This window comes from Panulirus ornatus, chromosome 53 (genome assembly GCF_036320965.1).
Source record: "Panulirus ornatus isolate Po-2019 chromosome 53, ASM3632096v1, whole genome shotgun sequence".
In the NCBI taxonomy this organism is placed as follows: Eukaryota; Metazoa; Arthropoda; class Malacostraca; order Decapoda; family Palinuridae; genus Panulirus; species Panulirus ornatus.
Window position 1 is genome coordinate 8,576,899 of NC_092276.1, and position 21,399 is coordinate 8,598,297.

Genomic DNA, 21,399 nt, shown 5'->3' on the forward strand with positions numbered 1-21,399 from the left:
TCTACCTTTTATTGTTTCCTTTTGTTGTCCTTTAGTTTCCATGACTACTACTGTTATCACTTTCTGTCCTTTATAATAGAATTTTTCTACTCCCTCACTCACCATCTTCTTAATTAGTTTCCATACTTTCTCTGCACTGTATCTATTTTCTGACTTCTTTGTCTCACATCTGAATTTCCATATTAATTTTTTTCTTCAAATTCTCATCTAGCTTCATTTGCTATTTTTATCTGTTTCTGACTTCTCGTAGGAGAATTTTTTCATAACTTCCTCTCTATCGACTTTATACTGTACTGTAGCTCTGTGTAAGCATAATTTACCACAGTATGGGGCTATGTGCACTACTTTTAAGATTGATGAGATGGGACACATTCTTTGATCATGTAAGTGATGGTATGTAGAATAATTCCAAATGAATGCATGTCTTTTTATTTTTTAGGTAAATTTTGTTTGTAGTATTTTGATCGTAGGTTATATTTCCTTAGAGAATTAAATTTTTGCCTCGTCATTTTTTTAGGTCATACACCCTGTATACCAAACATACATGGAAAAACACTTGAAGGAGGCAGCAGAACAAGCAGCGCAGCAGGCAATCACAAGTTCGCTTGCCAATGGAAAGATCAAGTCAACGTGATCCACCTAGCCAGTTTTTATTACTGGTGAACAGATTTCCTTCACCTCTAAAATGTTATTATTGTATCCTTGTAAAAATATGGTTTTTTAATGATGTACGAAAATTGTTGTTAGAGTTAACCCAAAATATTTTTTGTGATAGTAAAGTAATGAAAAAAAGCCATTTTGATATTATAATGTTATCATATTTTTTTGTACTGTCTTTCTTTGGAGATGGTTAAAAGTTAGCTAGAGTCAGATCAGCTGTTAAGCCCATGAGAATTTGCTTCTCAGGCTGGTAAGTGAAAAGTCTTAATTTTTCTGGCCATAATGATACTGTTAAGAAAGTCTTTTCCAAGTGCTTTATTTTTTATGCAGTGCTTTAGAGCTACTGTAGTCTGCTGATGAGGATATTATTTTTGCACCTCATTATGTCACAGAAAATTCACTTCTGGCATCAGACAACATTACTGTCTTTTTCCTTCAAGTGCCAAATATCTTTCATAGTGCAAATGTGCTTTTCCCGTGGTGTCTGGTTGCCAACATGTTGGTACAGGTTTCTTATTCTGTTGATTTGTAGTTGTATTTTCAACATTATCCTTTGTGTCAAATACGGTAAATCTGCACAAACTCTAGAAATTCATCATTTTGAAATTTCATATATTACCACAAAAAGTAATTTATTTGCTAACAAATGATATGATTGACAAGTCAAGGAATTGTGAGAATTTTGACACATCAGTAAAGAAAAGTGTTATTGTGTTATCTTTATTTTCCTTGGAATTGTCCCTATTTATTATTATTTTTATGTGAGAATAGATTACAGTACAGATTAGTTTTGTATCTCAGTACCTTAAGTCTTCATTGGATTCTCATATTGAATTTTTTTGTTGTTGTTTATGTGAAGAAGTGTTTGCTTGCAAACCTATAACCTTGTAGAATATCACATTGACAGCTGTATTCTCATTTTCATGAATGGAACTAGAAAATTTTTCCATGGTTTAATTTATAGCAGTAGATTCTAGAGAAAGATTTTACTCAAATGGAACTAGAAATTTTTTCCATAGTTTAATTTGTAGCAATAGATTCTAGAGAAAGATGTTACTTTTCTGTGGTGGCCATTTTTTTGAATACGTAGTGCTTATACAGGTACTTGATTTTAAGGCTGTTTTGTAGTAGGCTGACCTTATCTTGGATCTCCTTAATCATTCAGATAGAATATTTTTTTACCAAGTGTAAATGCCAGAGTTGAGTGTCAGATATAAAGAAGAGTAAAATGAATTGCAAACAAGTTGATCTATGTTTGGGTGCTTGAAATTGTTGTGGAAATATAATAGCTAATTGTGTATCAGATTTTATATCAGGCCAACTCAGAACCTGTCATGTTTGGCTTCTTTTTTTTTTTTTGCAGAGTTGCTTGAAGTTTTTCTCTGCTTTGTATGTGTATAACATTAGAAATCAGATTTAAGAGTTCATAATTGGCTGTCTGTCATTCCAATCGTGAAGGCTAATTATTAGCATAATCCTCCCCTTACTATCATGTCTGCTCAAGTTTTGCCAGTTCCTTGTCTTGCCAGATCTACATGTGGGTTAAGTGTTGCCTACAAAACAGTAAGCCAATTTTATTTTTCCTGAGTCTGTATTTCTTATAGTCACACAAGATTATCACCATAATATGGTACATATTGTATCTTTTTGTCTCAATAACTTGACTTGTTTTGATGAATAATTTTTTAAAGTTTTGTATTCATGTGCTTTAGCATCATCTCTTTGTAAGTTATAGGTGTGCAGAGTTTATGAAAGAAAGCTCTTCTTTTGCTTTTATAGCAGGTTGAAAATTATCTCTTTATTTATTCACAGGATTTTTGTGGTTTTATCATCTATGAGGGTTAGCAATTATGTGGAAATTTTTAGGGGAATGTGACATCAGTTGGAATCCCTTCATGATACATGCTGTTGTAGATATTGTTCTCTAACACTGTATATAGTTAGGTGTTGTGCGAATTGAACTTACCAACTGATAGTCACTTGGGAAGCTGTGGAACTTTGTCCAAAACATTGTGATATTCATTACTGTAAAACATTACACAAAATTTTATCATGAGTTTAATTACATAATGCCATAAGAATAAGTAAATCATACACTCTTTTGTGTTTACAGTACTATCACCAACAGTTTAGTTACTCTAAAGCCATAACAATGAGTATATTACATATACTTTTGTGTTCACAGTACTCTTGTATAAGTGTATGAAAGTGAGGTTTTGATTTATGATGATTAGCACTGATATTATGTGTTAAAGTTGGGGAAAGTTTGGCACATTGAAATGGAGTACCAGATGCTTTTTTTTTTAGGGATGTGCATGGTGAGTCAAAGCACAATATGAAAAATCTGCATATTTGAAGAAAAATCATAAATTACCTTGTCACTTGGACAGCATTGTAAGTAGGGAAACATTACTGTGTATTATTGTATTTTTGGCTGGAACGATTGTTATTAGTGTATTTTCAGAGTACTATGAAAAAGTCTTCTACGCCTTAGTACCCATCAGTTATAAAGAATCAGATGAGCATTTCCTCCTCCTCCTCCTCCTCCTCTATCTGTATCAAGTACCAGGATGAAAAGTTTTTTATATATGGATTTTACTTTCGTGTTATTTTGTTTTCTTCATTCTTTTATGGTTATTGTAGCTCATGGAGACTCGTTTTTTTTTTTGTATTTCACATGTATATTTACATATATTTTTTGTTTGCCATATTTACATTTTTCAAGTTTGTACTCTTCAGAGTCAAGTGAATTTGGAAACCTCTGCCTTGCATTCTCTAGTTGTGGTCATACTGAAAATAGATCATATGGGATTGAAAAATTTTGATACTTTTAATAATGTTGAATAAGTTTCAGTGAGTCAGGTGTTGAAACACGTGGGATAACATCAGAACTGCCAGTAACCTTGCCTCAGGGATAAATGAGAATCATTTGATATTCTTCAGTGCTGTAACTGCATATAAAGTAACTGTGTGATACCGCTGTGGTATAGTGTTAGGTGTTATAACTAAGAGACTGTTTCAGGGCCGAAGTAGATCCAGGGAGTGTTATAGATGTGTATATTTCAGTGCTGTGGGGAACCTAGGGAATGTTTTAGATGTGCATGAATATCCAGTCAGATTCTTCTGTGCATATATGAACTAGGTGCTTGCCCTATAGTAGTTGCTTCAGAAATATTTTTATATTTGTTTTTTTGTGAACTTTCAAGATTCCAAGGTCTCCTGTTTATATGACAGACATCTTTAATATGAGTAAAATTTAGGTTCATGGTTTCAAATAGAGTTGATATACTGTTATCGTTGATATATTATAGGGTATTTTAATGAACTGGTGCACTGGATAGTGTATTGGAACAATGTGGTACACTGGGCATGTGAACCATATGGGGTAAACCTTGGAAAGGCCTGTGAGGCCTGGTTATGGGTAGGGAGCTGTGGTTTCGGAGCATTACGCATGACTGCTAGCTGTACTGTTTATATCTTATGCATAGGGATTTTACACTGGGCTTAATTTTATATTGTGCTAAGCTATCAGACAGAGAGATGGAAAACAAAACAGCCCTTTTTATTTTTTTTTTCAACTCCGTTAGAGCAGGGTATCTGTCACAGATCACTTCAGAAATTTGTATTTATGTTCCTTGTCAAGAAATCCATTCAGCCAGGCAGCCTTAAATTTCACTTTGTTCCAGTAGTCAGCAATGTCTTAGCAATGGTTCAGGGAAATTTATATATGCGGCACTGTGTTTCACTTAATTCTTTACAAGAAGTTTTTAGTTTTTAATCTAACTTTTATTCAGCATAATTTTTTTTTCTCTTGACTGAAGGCCAATATTCCAAGCATAACAGCTTTAATTACATTATCTATAGTTGTGGAATTTGAGGGTTCAAGAGATTTCAGTTTCACTCTAAAATTTGATTTAGGGGCAGGATAAAGGTCGAGGCCTTATTATTTGTAGGATGAACAATTACCAAACAGATGGATACGAAACTTATTTGAGTGTAGATGAAATGTCATAATATCTTAGTTATGACTGGAGAATAAGAGTACAGCCTTGTCAGCCCATTTGCATACGTTCCTTGTCCTATATCCTGTATTAGAACCCCTCCTGCATTACTTTCCAAAACAAGAAACAGAAGAAAGAGTCTAATGAGGATCTATCTTCTAAGGCTCAGGTATCTGTTTGTCGACATTACCTTGCTTATGCAGGAAATAGCAAAAGTGTGTCTATGTATGAATAAAGAGAACTAGGCTCTTTCTCCCACTTACTGAATATTCTTTTTAAAGTTCTTTATGAATTTAGAATTCAGCTTGAATAGTTTGTTCTTTGTGCTTAGGTGAAATTGATGGCAGCACTGTTATTGTCGTTAGGTTTGACACCTGATATGCTGGAGTCTTATTCTTACTTCCATTGATTATTGGATATTTCATTTAAAGATATCCATAATTTTCAATTCCAACTTGATTTCTTTTTCTAGTAGGATTTTCCCTGGAAGAAGCAAGGCTAGATAAGAGTCTTCCAAATTCATCATCTACCACAACATAATCCTTTGTGACATTCTTTTTCATGAAAAAGGCCTTTTATCATGAAAGAAAACCTTCATTAATTAATCTCAACAGATTGTTGATTATTACAAATCAGTTTATAATTTTTTCATTGATAAAGTACAGTCTCCCAATTTGTTTTACTCATTTGACTTTTTATAACTAGCATAATCTAATCATGCAAAACATTATATGATATATTCACTCTTTTCTAAAAATATATATATGGTAGATCAGCAAAAGTATGTGAATTTTGTCTTGTCTTCATTATTAATCCATATCAGATATATATAACTGTTATTTACTGTATATTGAGAGTACTTTACAGTGTTATTTACTGTTTGTAAGTGAATGACTAAGTGATTTACTGTTTAATTTTGCTTAAGGACCAGTATGTTGTTATGAAGATTTGGAAAATTCCCTTACACTGTTGCTGTTATGATATTTTAAAAGAAACCTATGAAATATTATATATCTTGTCAGACATTTATTTTTTGATTTGAGCACATGAAAGAAGTTAACTAATATGTCTGTAAAGTTGTTAAGTAGGGTTAAATGTTCAGCTGATGGGGATAGAAGACATTGGCTGTATTAAAACTTGCTCTTACCCTGTTAAATGCACTTGTTTTGTACATGTGAGATACTTTTGGGGTTGGAAATTTTGAACTAGCGTGTCATTTTTCCATGAGAAAAGGTTACGATTACTTTTTTCTTTTTTGTATCAATACACTGCTTTGATGATTACTTAATAGTCATATGGAATCAGTTATTCCAGACTTATAAGAAATAGCATACAGTAAAGTACACAGTATTTAATTTTTTCAACAGCTTTCCTGCTGCTTCTTTTAGTTCAGAATGCCACAGGTAACACATTATTTACTTAAATAGAACTAATATGCCAGATTGTATTACAATCTGTTGTAAGTGCCTTGCCACCTTCTGAAGGATTGTTTGTTATCACTAGCTAGTAAAATATTTATGTTGTAAGAGATGATCTCTCTCCTCACTGACACCAATGTTGAATGCTTTTTTTTTTTAAAGCTGTACTTGATAGGGTTAATTTTTTACCCAGATGCATCATATGTGTTGGAAATCTTGTTCCTGTCAAAAGCAAAAGTTGGATCATCTTCCATGTTTTCCTTTACATATGGTTCTAAAATTTTGGATATTTTTATGTTAATAAAGTTTATATAGACAATTTTTGTTTAATTCTTTTGGCGATTCGTTTGTTTCATGTAATGGATGAAGTTTGATGTATTTATATGTATACATGCATAAGTGGTGTAACTATTAATTGTTATATAAGCATATAAATGTGTTTAGAGGTGTATACATGCATAAGTTGTGTAACTGCTCACAAATCAACTGCAACCTCTCAATATCCCCAACCTCAGCAGCCGACCTAATCAGCATGGCACACAAGGACCAACTTAAGCATGTACACCATCTGTCCTCTGAACACTTACCCATTCACATAACACCCCATCTAAGCCATTCAATCAACACAACTGCCAAAAAACATATTCAAACAGTAGGAAAGCAGACTAGCCAGTCTTCACTCAGTACTTATGGAAGCAGCAGGAAGGCAGACTGGCCCCCCTCATGCAGTAAAAGAAAACAAATATCCAAAGCTTCAATGTAGATCTTGAAAAATTGGTTACATGGTATTGACTGGGCAGCCCAGAGTCCTGACCCCAATGTTCTTGAGAATGTATTGCATAAAGTGTGAACTTCAAAAACAGGCTGAAAACATTATGTCGTGTCATACTTGAGGATGCTATTCATCACATTTGGACTGAACTGCCACTCTATAGGGCATGAGAGACTCCATTATTAACAAATCACTGTTTAATGAACTACTGGCCTGCATAGAGAAATGCTGCCAACTTTGGGTGGTGATTGTCCTACAGTGTTGATCAATTTTGCCAGTATAAAGAACATTGCACTCGGGTGTCACCATTGAACAGGGTGAGGGAGTTATTTTTGAATTTAGGTTACACTGTAGGAACGCAAGGCATTGGATTTAAAGTTGGAGAGACTGGTGGTACTGAAGTCGAGTCAATTCACTGGTGGGTCACTGTAGTTTATGAATAACTAGTACCATCTGGGGCTTCTTTACACTCAACCTATTCATTGGGTCATCACAGTAGAATCAGCGGATAATGTCTAAAGTCTACATTACTTCCACGACTAACGAACTAAGGTAAATGATGAAGCAGTATCCTATAGCATATTTATTCCTAGAATAAAAAACCAAACCAGAAATACATTTCTCTTGAGGTATGACACAATGTATGTTAATGCCCATTACAAAATGTTAAACATATGTATGGATGAAAAACAGACTGAATCTTCTTTCCCATCTAAAGTGAGGTACATTGTAGTCCCTTAGAACTTCTTAAACATATAGATTTGATTACTGCATATATATACTGCAGTTGAATTTATTAAAAAAGGGGGTAACTGTGTTGTTGATTGGCTGGTAGGATATTCAATGTATGTATGGACCATGGTGAAGTGCTTGAGGATTGGCGGAATGCATGCATAATGCCATTGTACAAAGGCAACAGGGATGAAGGTGAGTGTTCAAATTACAGAGAGATAGGTTTGCTGAGTATTCCTGGGAAATCATATGGGATGGTGTTGATTGATAGGGTGAAGGCATGTACAGAGCATCAGATTGGAGAAGAGCAGTATGGTTTCCAAAGTGGTAGAGGATGTGTGGATCAGGTGTTTGCTTTGAAGAATGTGTGAGAAATACTTAGGAAAACAGATGAATTTGTATGTAGCATTTATGGATCTGGAGAAGGCATATGATAGGGTTGATAGAGATGCTTTGTGGAAGGTCTTAGAGTATATGATGTGGGAGATAAGTTGCTAGAAGCAGTAAAAAGTTTTTACCAAGGATGTGAGGCATTTGTATAAGTAGGAAGAGAGGAGAGAGGTTGGTTCCCTGTGAATGTTGGTCTGCGGCAGGGGTGTGTGATGTCCCCATGGTTGTTTGATTTGTTTATGGGTGGGGTGGTTGGGTTGGTAAATGCAAGTTTGGAGAGAGGGGCGAGTATGCAGTCTGTTGGGGATGGTAGGGCCTGGGAAGTGAGTCAGCCGTTGTTTGCCAATGATACAGCTCTGGTGGCTGATTCAAGTGAGAAATGGCAGAAGTTGGTAACTAAGTTTGAAAAAGTGTGTGAAAGGAGAAAGTTGGTTGTAAATGTGAATACGAGCAAGGTTATTAGGTTCAGTAGGGTTGAGGGACAAATTAATTGGATGTAAGTTTGAGAGAAGAAAAATTGGAGGCAGTGAAGTGTTTTAGATATCTGAAAGTGGACTTAGCAACGAATAAAACCAAAGAAGAGTCAGTAGGTCACAGGGTGAGGGAGAGGGTGAAGGTTCTGGGAGCAATGAAGAATGTGTGGAAGGAGAGAACGTTACCTCGGAGAGCAAAAATGGGTATGTTTGAAGGAATAGTGGTTCCTACATTGTTATGTGGTTGCAAGGCATGGGCTATAAATAGGGTTGTATGGAGGAGGGTGGAGGGGTTTGAAATGAAATGTATGAGGACAATATGTGGAGTGAGGTGGTTTGATCAAGTGTAATGAAAAGGTAAGAGAAAGGTGTGGAAATTAAGAGTGTAGTTAAGAGAGCAGAAGGGGGTGTGTTGAAATGGTTTGGACATATGGAGAGAATGAGAGGAAAGATTGACAAAGAGGATATATGTGTCAGAGGTGAAGGGAAGGAGAAGCAGGAGACCAAATTGGAGGTGGAAGGATGGAGTGAAAAAGATTTTGAGTGATCGGGGCCTGAACATACAGGAGGGTGAAAGGCGTGCAAGGAATAGTGAATTGGAACGATTTGGTATATGCTGGTATATGCTGTCAATGGATTGAACCAGGCCATGTGAAGTGTGTGGGGTAAACCAAGGAAAGTTTTGTGAGACCTGGATGTGGAAAGAGCTGTGGTTTCGATGCATTACACATGACAGCTAGAGATTGAGTGTGAATGAATGTGGCCTTTTTTGTCTGTGTTCCTGGTGCTATTTCGCTGAAGCAGAGGGCAGCGATGCAGTTTCCTGTAGGGCAGTATAGTGCCAGGAGTGGATGAAGGCAAGCAAGTATGCATATGTACATGTGTATATATGTTGATATGTATATGCGCATGTATATGAGTGGATGGGCCATTCTTCATCAGTTTTCTGACCCTACCTCACGATGCAGGAAACATTGATTAAGTATAGAAATATATATAATATTTGACTGTGAACAAGGGCAGATAAAGATTCTGCCCTCATACACAAAGTGCAAAATAAAATTGCAATTTACACTTTTAAACTTTAGTAAACTGGATATGTTAATTATGTTAAAGTTTATCTTTACATTTATGTTTGCAAGATGAAACCAATCTCTTCTATTTTCCTGAGTCTCTCTTCCTCACCACACTCCCAAGAACTTACCAACAAACCTCCCTAATCCCATCTCACCAGGAGACATAATCAAATAAGCCTTTTCAGTCAAGATCACATTCTAGTTTAGTGCGTCTGTGGACTGTGTTCCGTATTGAAAAGTCTTGAGATACACAAGTTGGCAGTAAGTCTACCCTGGCCAAAGCTGGCACTCTTATCATCTTGCCAACCCACAGGGGGTGGAACTGTGGACCCCATTTGCATTGTGCTAGCAAGCATCAGGCACTTGACCCATCCTTTGTAAAAAGGAGTTAAAGGTAGATGGAATGTAAACTGTAAATGGCTGGATTTACAGAATCACTGTTGGTTTATCAGTAATGTTATTCTAACGGTTAAGTTGCAAAGGAATTATTATCTTCAGTATATGTGGTCCAGGGTAAAGGTTTAACGTGGATGACTGAATAATGTTGGAGGCTTGGGTGAGAATGTAAACACTACTTTTCCTTGCATCAACCTAACATGTGATAGTTAGGGTGGATGTGTGCAAAAATGAGGCCACTGTTTATTCCTGACGCTGTCTTGCCAAGGCAGGAGAGGCAGTTGATCATAGTAATAATGGTGATTAATAATGATAATAGATTACATATGATCCAGGTCTATGTAGCTTTGACAGGATGAGTTTGCAAGAGCTTGATAGTATAGGTAGTGCAGTTAAGAAGGGAAAGGAAGAGAGCAGAAAAGTAGGGTAATCATCAATGGTTAAGCTTAATCCGAGTGTTCCTTATGAATTGCTTGCACTCAATTCCCGATAAACTGGGATTTAGTTGTCATTCCCACTCAGGATGAGTCCAGAAAATCACCCTCTAACCCACAGGATTTGAAATATATAATCCCTTCTCTCCAAGCAAAAGTACTAGATAGTTTTGAAGAGAACTTGACACCTTGAGAAAAGCTGACTTATCCTGGAAGTAGTTGAGGTAGTATCACTGGAAGGGCGGTTGCAGGAAGTCCCGGAGGCCGTATTTGTGATGGTGATCCTTGATGACTGAGTCGAGGGTGGTGGTGTGTGCCAGTGTGACGGTCTTGTGGAGGCGAGAGGTGAGGAAGCACAGAAACCCGGCAGCCAACAGTACGCTCAGGCCCAGGAGGCCGGAGAGGATCATGAAGGTGGCACAGGACTGGTACAAGGCCTCCGTCTGTGTGAAGAACTCTGGAAATACATATTACCGTGTAATCGTTTACACTAAGAATGCGTGCTATGCATTCATTGAGACCTAGGTAGTGGGGAATTATGTCAATGTATAACATCGTTAGTTTTATGTGTTTGAAGGATACAGATTTATTTTTTATGGATTACTTGAAGATTGGTCCTTCTGCAACCTAACTTGTAGATGTAATAAAAGTGTTGGAAGCACACACACACACAATCTGAGGCAACGGTAGTTACCTTCAGGCATGATGACGGTGATGCCGACGTTGTCCCCTATCTTAGCTGAGGGTCCGTCTGGTGGTGGGCTGGGGGTCTCCTGTTCCTGGGTCGAGGCCTCGGGCGCAGCAGTCGGCAGGGTAGTACTGCTGCTGCTTTTTGTTGTGGTGGTGGTGGCGTTCATTTCCATCTTGCAAGTGGAAGACAAAGCAATTAAGTCGGTGTTTGGAATAAGAATTTATAGCATATCTGTAGAATTCTCTTAAAATATATGGGCAAGTTAGAGGGCCTCTGTTGCAGGTTGCTCTTAAAAATTAGGAAATGGAGATTAGAGTATATGAGTATTAGAGTTACGGGTCTTGCCAGGAAATTCACGAAATATTAACACACCATCTGCCTTTTCATTCCCATGAAATCACATGTGAAACAAATACATACTAATATGGTAGTATGTATAAAGATATCCTCTACTGGAAATGAAGAAAACAAGTCTCACAAGACAACCGAAGCAGGTACTGGAAATGATGAAATACCGACAACAATATACTCCCGTAGAGGCACGACTCGATGTTATATCACAATGACAGTAAGATACCTGGACGTCATCTCGAGGGAAGTTGGGCGGTGGTGTTGAGTCGGCCCAGAAAGGGAGGTGTTGCGACTGGGCAGCAGGTTGGAAAGGGACTCGCCGTGGCTCGCCGACACTTCGATCAAACCCTCGGCGTAGTGGGTCTTTCGTCGTCGCCTCCTCCGCCCGTGACCCGAAGGCTGGAACAGGTCTAGACAGAATTCCTGCGGAGGAAGATGTCAACCATGAAATACTATCTAAGCCACTCAGGGTAACAACATTTCCAACTTAAGATCGAGCTTACGCCAGGCAGGGACCTGGTGAATATGAAAAACAGGTTTGAGCCGCTACTAACTGGCAGACAGTCCCGGGCGTCGATGCAGGCCTTAATAGTGGCGTGGATCCAAAGCTGCGACGACCCCGCCATCTTAGAGTCGAGCATGAAGGCTTCAAAGTCGAGTCTCACCTCTCCCGGCTCGTCCTTGGAGCGATGTGGCTGCTGGGGCACGATGGACGCGAACTCCGGTAGGCGACACCTGGATCGCAATACACACAGCTTTACCACACCGGATAAGCATGTCCACGGAGATATATACATGTACACATATGAATATAAATGTGGAACCTGTAAGAGAGAGAGAGAGAGAGAGAGAGAGAGAGAGAGGAGCATTACATACCCATCCTTGACGAGCGCCACGTAACCTGGGGCGTAGGGTAAGGCTGGGTCGCTAGACACCGTCACCTCCATCAGCTTGACGTACTTCCACGCTGCAACATAACGACAGCATCAGTATTATCCTTGAACACAACCAAACATGGAGTTTGAAGACATGCAGAGGTTCCTCTCTACACGCAACATAGGAACACGAGCCTCGTGAATGATATGGGACTGATCACAGTGGAGCGAGCGACTCTCCAACAACCTAAGATCTGGTTTTAGAAACTATAAGTGGAGAGGATACTTCGATGAAGACAATGTTGAAGGACATCTTCACTTGGGGTGTTCATTATCATGGAGCGGTCGTTCACATGCGAACATCAATTCTAAGAACAGAAAACATAACTGTAGACAAAGCAATGAGGTTCTTCTGGTTATCTTGAAGGGAATGGGACAACATGGAAAGCTATCTCAGGAACGTAAGTCTAAGCATGTGTAGGTTTTTGGTACGTTGGAAAATGTGAAGAATTTTTGTAAGTTGGGGTAAACTAGTCGAATCATGAACTTTTTTTTTCTTTTCGTCTGGGATTTTCAACTTACTGGAGTGGGTGTTGATCCTAGCACGGATCTGGAGCCTGGAGCCGATGGGGACGGCCTGGTCAACGGGCGTGTGAGAGCGAGCGGAGCGAGCCGCCGCCATCTCCCTGTAGAGCGCCACCTCGTACTCGAGTCGACCTGGCGATTCCTCCACGACCCCAGACACCCGCCCCGTCGACGGCCTGTAGCAGGGAAGGCAGCAGATAACGTCTAGCATCAGGACTCACTGTGAATGAAGAATACCTGCATCCCCAGCGACGAAGAACGTTTCATCTGACACCAATGCTGATTTCGATGTGATCAACTATACATGCATTACTCATTCTTTAGTATTTAAGAACTGAAAGATCATTTTCTCTAAAAAATGGACATAGGAAGAAGGGGAATAATGTATCGATGGACGGAGGTGGTAAGCGAATCGGTCATTTCGACTTACAGTGATCCAGCGAAGCCTGCGGCGCGGTTCTCAATGACGGTTGGCGAGGCTGGCTTACACATGATGATGACCTCCTGGTCGGTGGCCAGCACCACGCCCTCCAGCTGCGGGAACCACACCCGCAGCGTCACGTAACCCTGCCATACGAAGGAAAGTTAACACCTGCACTCAAACATAGACACAGAAAATATTATCCACCTATCTCTCAAGCCCAAGATAACACTTGTATTGCAGCTTTACAATTGTCAACGGTTAATGGTCACATCCTGCCTCAAACAGCCATGGAGATGGTTACTTTGTCACCCTCTGCCGTGCCAGTACGTAGTAATATGGCTTACACCAACACTTGCTAATAATCATACTCATATTAACAAGACATTTCAATAAAACTCTTTCACCCCGTCACTGCTGTGTGAGACACACCGGCGTCTGCCCAATACCCGCAAGCCACTGAATCTCGTCGAAACTTTGAGGCCACAGACAGAATCTCCAGGCATGAGCTACGCTTGTTCTCGCTCTCCCCACAGTGATTGCCAAGGAGCTTCCAGGTGGCAACACACCAACTGCGTCATGGTCAGCCACTGCAACCAACCGGTCATCCTTTGGGGAAGCTCGAAGTCCACTTCGACTGAAAAGTCGCTAATCGTGCCACTAGTCAGTCGTTCAGAGGAAAGACCAGCCAGAGCCGAGGATAAAGCATATCCAGAAGATATTGCAACTCATATTCAATCTTCAATGTGAAGGGTTTGAAATCCCTTTCCTCCAAGAATATCATAAAAACAGGGGGTTATATTCATCTTACCTATTTCCCTCTAGATCCACACATGTACACCCTAGGTTTTCTTTTAATCAGAATGTCAACTGGGCCGGTTGGGTTTTAGACTAGTCATTGTTTAGGGTCGTTAACGTCAACCTACATCCACCAATCGAAGAATCTTCAACACCTTCTTCAGGAGTTAAGAATGATTTTAAGACCACAAACACCGTCATTAAGTATATCTACCGTGGTTGAAAATGTGAATACTGCCCATCAGAACAGCTAGGTGATTACGAGCCCCAAATAATCTTGCGTGTATGTAAACGTTAAACTGCTTTCTTATTCCCACGTTCCGCTTAAACTTTTTAATTGGTATACTTCATATTAGAATAAGAAATCTGAGAAAATACGAGTGCAGTTGTAGGTAAACCCAATGCAGAGGAATAGCTCACATTTCACCTATTTTGTTTATAAGATTATTATAGTATATCACAAGCACTATAATTCTATATATTTCAATGTACAATATAAACGACTACGTCATATTCTCCGCTCGTCAGGAAACATAATAATGATGATTCTACCTCGTCCCCCCGACAGTGTTGCCTTCAGTATACTAAGTAGATCGTATGTGGTGAGGGGCGGTGGGTGCCACGTCACGGGGTGGGCGTGACCAGGGCGTCTGGGTGGGATGGACAATCACACAGGAAGACCAGGTTTGGGCCCCCGCCTCCCGCCCGCTCTTTGTCTAGCGATTCGGACGAGACCAAGAGGAGTGGGAGGTCAGTCCAACCCAAGAGGAGTGGGAGGCCAGCCCGCTCCAAGGGCAGTGGGAGGGCGGCCCAGCCCACTCCAAGGGCAGCAGACGGAGGTCTCATCTCAAGAACAGAGAGAGGAGTGAAGGGAGAGACTTCACAGATACTTGAGGGAACTACAGATGAAAAAGATCGCCTGTGACGAGTTGCCCATGGTCGAGCGCATAGGTTTGAATCCTCGGTTCACAGTCAACCCAGCTGTTCATCTACTCCTAGAGATTGGTCGATAAAATGGTTACCTGACTCATGCTTGGGTGAAAGGGATGGCCTTGATTAGGGCCTCAGTTGTCCGTGCCATTACCGCCCTCTTCAATGCGACAGTGGCCAACCTCAGGCTACTTTCCGCCAACTTTCAAAGCAGCAACGACCGCTATGATCCTCAAATCGAGCCGAGACCCATTTATCTACCGACATTTGAAAGAATCATAAACTACAGACTCAGACAACACCTGACGAACAACAACCTACTCTCACACAAACAGTTTGGCTTTCGACAACATCACTCCACACAAGGCGAACTCAACATAATCACCAACTATATACATAACAACACCCGGACATACAAAATGACTGCCCTCATTGAAAAAGACGTTGAGAAAGCCTTTGACACTACTGTCTGGCACGAAGGCTAACGAACGCAACCTAATCACCAACTATATACAAAACAACACTAGGACATACAAAATGACTGCCCTCAATAAAGAAAGAAAGAAAAAAAAAAAAAAGAGGCAGAGAAAGCCTTTGACACGTTCTCGCAAGAACGCTTGAGGTACAAATCAGCCACCCAGTTCCAACTCCCACGACCTATCATCTATCCATTTACCTCAGTAACCGAAGGATGCGAATGAAATACAAAAATTCGTACTCAAATTACTTCCCCCTCAATGCCGGTATACCTCAAGGTTCTGTACTGACCCCCCAACTCTTTACCTACTCCACACAAATGATCGACCCAAACCTCTACAAGCGGACTCTATATAACATTACTATACGCGGATGACGTCACCCAACTAATAAGAGCCAGGACCCACACATACTTAACCAGAAGAGCTCAGGAAGAAATTGACCGCGTCTCGTTATGGGAGTTGAAATGAAGAATTAAAACAAACATTGCTAAATCCAGCATAACATGCGTCAACGTTACGTCAAAGACACAACATAACCAACTCCCGTATTCAGTCACTTGCTCACGTAGCAGCATTGTACTGGGCCTAAGTGACGACGTTCATCTGAGAATGAAGCATCACATCCAATCAAGGGCGGCTATTGCGAGAGCAGAGCTCATGATATTGTACAGATTCAGAGAGGCTAAATCTAAAACAAAATAGCATCTCTATAAAGCATTGATACGTCCATTGATAACGTCAACATCAACACTTGAACTCACAGCCAAAACCAACATCCGCTCCCTTCAAACAATACAAAACAAAGCTTTACGGTGGATTATCAACACCAAATGGAACGAGTTCACCAGGAACACAGAACTCCACGAGAGCGCGCGACTGCCTCTACTAAACATCTACTGGAGAAAGCTTTGCGAAAAACACAAGTGGAGCGTTTCGATCTCCACCATAACTCCTGGATAGTACTCTTCGACAATCCCTTAGGGAATAAATAATAACAACTATCTATTCAACATTCCATCTAGACACTGTTCAAATGCCATCTATCAAAACATAAAAGAAAACTGAAACCATAAAAGACCTTACTGCTGAATCCGCCCAGAAAACATTATGGCATAAACCAACCATTGTCTAGCGTCAGAGATACAACCTCTCTCCTCCTATACCCATCCTCTCTCTCTCAAAAAATACCCCTTCCTTGCTCCCTCCACTCCCCAGCTTTGTCCTAGTTAACCTAACCTAACCTAACCAACCCAATGTACGCTGGGTCGAGCCCCCGGCTAAAGCTTTACCTTCTACTAAATCTCACTTCCTCTAAGCTAGCTCTTGAACTTTTCCCCCCTTTCCTATCATCATTATTCATTCATACTCATCCAGCTAGCCTAAAGGAAGAGAAACAGATCTGAGACCTCAAGTGTTGCAAGAAAGACAAGATAACGAGCCTAGTGTCGGCGGATCAGTGTCAGTTGAGATGAACTGCATCATCATCGTCACGACGTCGTACAAGGTAGATGATACCCTGGGCACCAACCAGCCTCCGCCTCTCTCAATCTAGCCAACATCTTACCTGCGTCTTGGTCTTGCTATAGCAGTAGCCTCATTTCCCCTTCTGACTCTCACAGTGAATGTGTAAGTTGAGGAGATCACCATACAGTGTGCGCGCGCGCGCGCGCGTGTGTGTGTGTGTGTGTGTGTGTGTGTGTCTACTACCTGCAGGAGACGTGGGGTACTTACGTCTTTCCTGACGACGCCGCAGTAGGCCAGGTCGGTGACCAGCAGGTTGTACACCAGACCCGAAGCGTCCTGTGTGTCATGCCGGATCTGGCACTTCCCATCACTACCCACGTTAGGTCCATATCCCAGTGGGTGAGGTCACGGGTGGAGGCAGGTATCCCAGTGGGTGACACCCCAGGCGGGGGACAGATGTCCCAGTTGGAGGGAGATGTCACCAGACGGCAGGCGAGAACAGTAATCACACAGCCATCCCAGGTTGAGGAAGAAGAAAATCGAACGCAAAAACATGTATTAGTTCAAGTGGTAAGGAACACTGGTCTATCTTCACCTAATTACCCCCTTCAGCATCAATGCTGCTTCCCTTCAGCATCATGTATTGATTACTTTCACCAACGGGACTGATTACGTCGAGCAAAAATTATCCTCGGCAACCAACGATATTACATACGCTCACCTGAAAGGGTCGGCCTCTCTATCGTCGGCGAAGAGCGGGTGGCCCCTGAACCCTTGAGGCTTCATGAGTCGGGCCGACAGTCTCTGGTGGCCTCCTCCGTCGGGCTGCGTCGCGTCCTCACCGAAGTCGCAGCTGATGTCGGCAACTGCATTCGGGACAGAGACATCAGGATTTAGCACCGTCAGGAATCCATTGGCTAAAGTCATACATACATTAGTCACCTAAAGAGGCATGCATTAAATATGTGTGTAGGTGTCCTTTCTTGACTCTTATGATACTCTGATAATACAATATTTACCCAGAAATACAACCGAATATCAGATATGAATGATCTAATTTCACGTCTCGTAAGGATAGCACAATTTGGGCGACACCACCCTACGTTTCTTATGACATATGGACGATCGTCAGACTAGTCTGCGTCTCTTCCAGCGAATGTTTAGGTTCCTTCACACTACCACCAGCTTGTGTATATATTACGAGAGTTTCACGTGAAGTTAGACGTTCTAGTCTGACGATGAGGTTTAGAAAAAGAAAACGAATATCTGTCTCACAACTGATTCAGGAGAAAAAAAAAAATAATGTTTGAATAAGTGCTTCATTCTCTGTCGACGCTGCTACTATCTGCCACTGCCACTAAACCTACTATGAAGATTAGTTTCTACGTAATGACATCAATAACAACTTACTACTACTATCACTACTACCATACTTTTAAGGCTACGGCTACTACGATTACTGTTACTTCAGACACTACTTCAAGTAATGGGAGGAAGGTCTTATTGCCAGTGCTACAACTACAGGTACTATTCTAACGCGACAACCGCTACAAGAGGCAGTGTGTGTGTGTGTGTGTGTGTGTGTGTGTGTGTGTGTGTAGGGAGAGATGGAGGGAACGTACCTTGATAATCCTGGCCGAGGGTGAGCACCACCTGAAGCGACAGAACACAGAGAGGTTAGTGGCAAGAAGGAGCCTGTTAGGATTAGTTCTCGTACGTTTATTTCTGTATTGGTCCCTAAATATATACATATCTGCATACGTACACATACACCCAAGTCTTCATGCACGCACTTACACAGGTATATGATGTATATATATATAAACACATGTACATAATCCAATAAAGCCTGCTCACTCCTACCCCACTCACCCAAGTATACTTAACGTATATACATTATTTTTCAGACGCACTTCCCTCCTTATACCTTTCACTACCGGGTGCTTAAGCACTGACAATCGTTCACCTATAATTTTTCTTTACGTTTATTTCTATCTATATCTACATCTGTATGTACACACACACTTATATATCCATCTATCGGTGTTATCCGACTCAGCTTGCTCAAAGTTACACCGCGAGTGACAAGTCACTTTGGCGAGGCTGCATCACTGGGAGTACAGTTTCGACAAAGAACTTCTCACTCCAAAGGAGTATACATTTCCTTGCTACTGCGCAGCCTTGGGCTACACGGCCTTTAGAGAGAGAGGTCTTGGGTAACACCAAGGCTCTTTCATAGAAACTAATCCTACTGTTTTGATATATGTGGTCACAACCATATAGTCTCCTATGCATATCGTAATATCATACAATTTCTAGGACTTCTTTAATAAGTTTTCCTCTTCACACTTATCATTCCAAGAAAACAGGAACACTTACCAGGAACAGGAGCAAGGAGGCACACTTCATATTTGGTGCAGTAGTTTGGAGAGCAGTGGTGGCAATTACCTCCATTTTCTTTCGTATTTCGGGGTGAGAGAAATCTTCGTGGTAGGGTAATGGCAAGTCCATATAAAGTTGTCGATCAAACTGATGGTGGTTAGTTGGGCCTCACTGCTAACACACAACAGAAATATGATGTATAAAATGTTTCTTTCTTTCTTACTTTATCTAACCACTGAAATAAAAATGAGGCAGTGAAGACGTCAGCTCTCTCCCTGAACGGAAATAGCAAACCCACATCTTGCATCGCCAGAACTCATGTATGTGAAAATATTGGAATGCGTACCAGAAGTTTCACTGTAAATGCTACAAGTCGGTCTTAGAACTAGAAGTTGTACTGAAAATACTACGAGTTGGTCCTCAGACCAGACGTTACACTGTAAATACCACTAAATCAATCCTTGGACCAAGAATTTTCCATACTACGAGTCGGATCTCAGACCAGAAATTTCGTTGCACATTTACGTACCAGTCCGGCAAGATCACTTGGGTGTATAAAATCCGCCAGCAAATTCATTCATAAGTTACACATACTTTCGGAAGGTTTGTTAGTCGTGTCTGTATGTTTTCGAAAGGAATATGTAATTTCCAAGTTCAAAAAACATCTATATTCCAAGTCCCGTTCAAAGTAAATACGTAAACATTTTGAAGACAGATAACAGCTTTTCAATCCAGTAATCATCAATAGTAGACAACTGAAAGAAAAGTGCTATTAAAATTTCATCTCGAATATGATTAATCAATTCTGGAAAATCAACTTGAGCACTAATATTCTTAAAGATATCTGTAAATAGTAGCTGAATCTCAAAAGATTCCGAACTGTGGTGACATAATTACCCGTAGAACGGTCGACGTTACAATTTACCCAGTTATCTCCATTCTCTCCCAGATTTATCAAGTGTTAAACAACTTTATATGGTTACAACTTATCGTTCTAATCATAAACCAATACTGTACACAACTTAATCCCATGCTCCTACTGTCTTTCCAAGGCATAAAGCTAGGAAACAATCATTTGCTCGAGTAATTTTGTATCTATCTCATATTCTCCACAGAGCAAATCTGTTTATAACTTTCACGAAAAATTCCCAAACCAGATTCATTCAAAATGAACGACTGGTCATAGCAAACTTGTAAGAAATGTACGGAAAATCGCTGCAATATCAGCCCGGTGAACGACACTACGACCTTGACTAGTACAATTCACATATAATTCTCTGGACAGTAATCTTTAGTCTTTGGAAGTCGCTTGACTTAATACGAAAGGTATCATCAAATACAGGGTGAGCCAAAGGTCACTCTGCATCAATAATACAAATTATAAAACCACCATTAAGTCTTTGTATCATCTATAACAACAAATGGCCGATGTGTCTGAAAACTCGTCCGATGACCAATCCACTCCCACCCGCCTACCCTCCCTCCCTTCCTCACACAGTCACTTTAGTGTTACTTTGAACGCGTGAGTGACCGGGTGTTACACAGGTGTTAATGTGAAAATTGGTTTTGTCGCTCGAGACTCTAGTGTTTGTGGTGGAACAGGTGTTAAGTAGTAACATAGTGAGTGCAACATATGCTGGCTGAAAAAGTATCCCGCAGCAGAGTGGCGGTGGATTGCCAAGTTTTGTGGAACTGGATCAGTTGCGGACGCGCCGAGATCCGGCAGCTGTACATAACATACTGGATATCTAGGATGGTATAATGCAAAGCAGGGAAAAGTCCGTTCGTAAATTGGCACAGCAGATGGGCGTCTCGTACATCGTCTACGGTAGGTGCACATTGCCTTTTCCCTCACCTTGTATACTTTGTCAAATGCTTTGTGGATATTCATTCCTACCTAGTGCTGTGCAGGTGGAGGGGTTGTGGTAGGGTGAAGTAAATCTAGGAAATGTGTTAAGTCTGTATGCAGTGTGGTAGTGGAATCAGTGGATCTAAATATGTGCTACTGTGGCTGAAAGTGGGACGTTGTGGTGGATTCTGTAGTGGATCAGTTGATGACCGAGTTTTCGAG

The 21,399-nt window shown here is 40.5% G+C and overlaps 2 protein-coding genes across 7 annotated transcripts in view; one reads left to right on the forward strand and one right to left on the reverse strand.

Moving 5' to 3' along the window:
- Positions 1-6,398, forward strand: part of atl (atlastin GTPase) — a 281,407-nt gene extending 275,009 nt beyond the window's left edge. For all 6 annotated transcript variants that reach the window (XM_071692545.1, XM_071692546.1, XM_071692540.1 and 3 more), the window contains one exon: positions 518-6,398. In XM_071692545.1, the coding sequence (XP_071548646.1) occupies positions 518-634 (117 nt within the window). In that variant the 3' untranslated portion in view covers positions 635-6,398. The remainder of the gene's footprint in view (positions 1-517) is intronic.
- Positions 6,399-7,421: 1,023 nt separating this feature from the next.
- Positions 7,422-20,974, reverse strand: LOC139765145 (uncharacterized). Its single transcript, XM_071692338.1, has 11 exons — positions 19,326-20,974; positions 18,569-18,599; positions 17,668-17,812; positions 17,214-17,316; positions 13,285-13,421; positions 12,852-13,030; positions 12,271-12,361; positions 11,949-12,129; positions 11,621-11,817; positions 11,047-11,261; positions 7,422-10,809 (listed from the first exon to the last, which is right to left on the reverse strand). The coding sequence occupies exons 1-11, from the start codon at positions 19,455-19,457 to the stop codon at positions 10,583-10,585; spliced, it is 1,638 nt and encodes a 545-aa protein (XP_071548439.1). The 5' UTR covers positions 19,458-20,974; the 3' UTR covers positions 7,422-10,582.
- Between the last annotated feature and the right edge of the window lie 425 nt (positions 20,975-21,399).

Excerpts from the sequence above, each read along its gene's own strand:
- LOC139765145 (XM_071692338.1), bottom strand. The coding sequence starts at position 19,457 with ATGGACTTGCCATTACCCTACCACGAAGATTTCTCTCACCCCGAAATA. Across the intron at positions 17,317-17,667 it reads AGAGAGGCCGACCCTTTCAG|TGATGGGAAGTGCCAGATCC; the intron begins GTGAGCGTATGT and ends TAACGTGGGTAG. Across the intron at positions 13,031-13,284 it reads GCAGGCTTCGCTGGATCACT|GCCGTCGACGGGGCGGGTGT; the intron begins GTAAGTCGAAAT and ends TCCCTGCTACAG.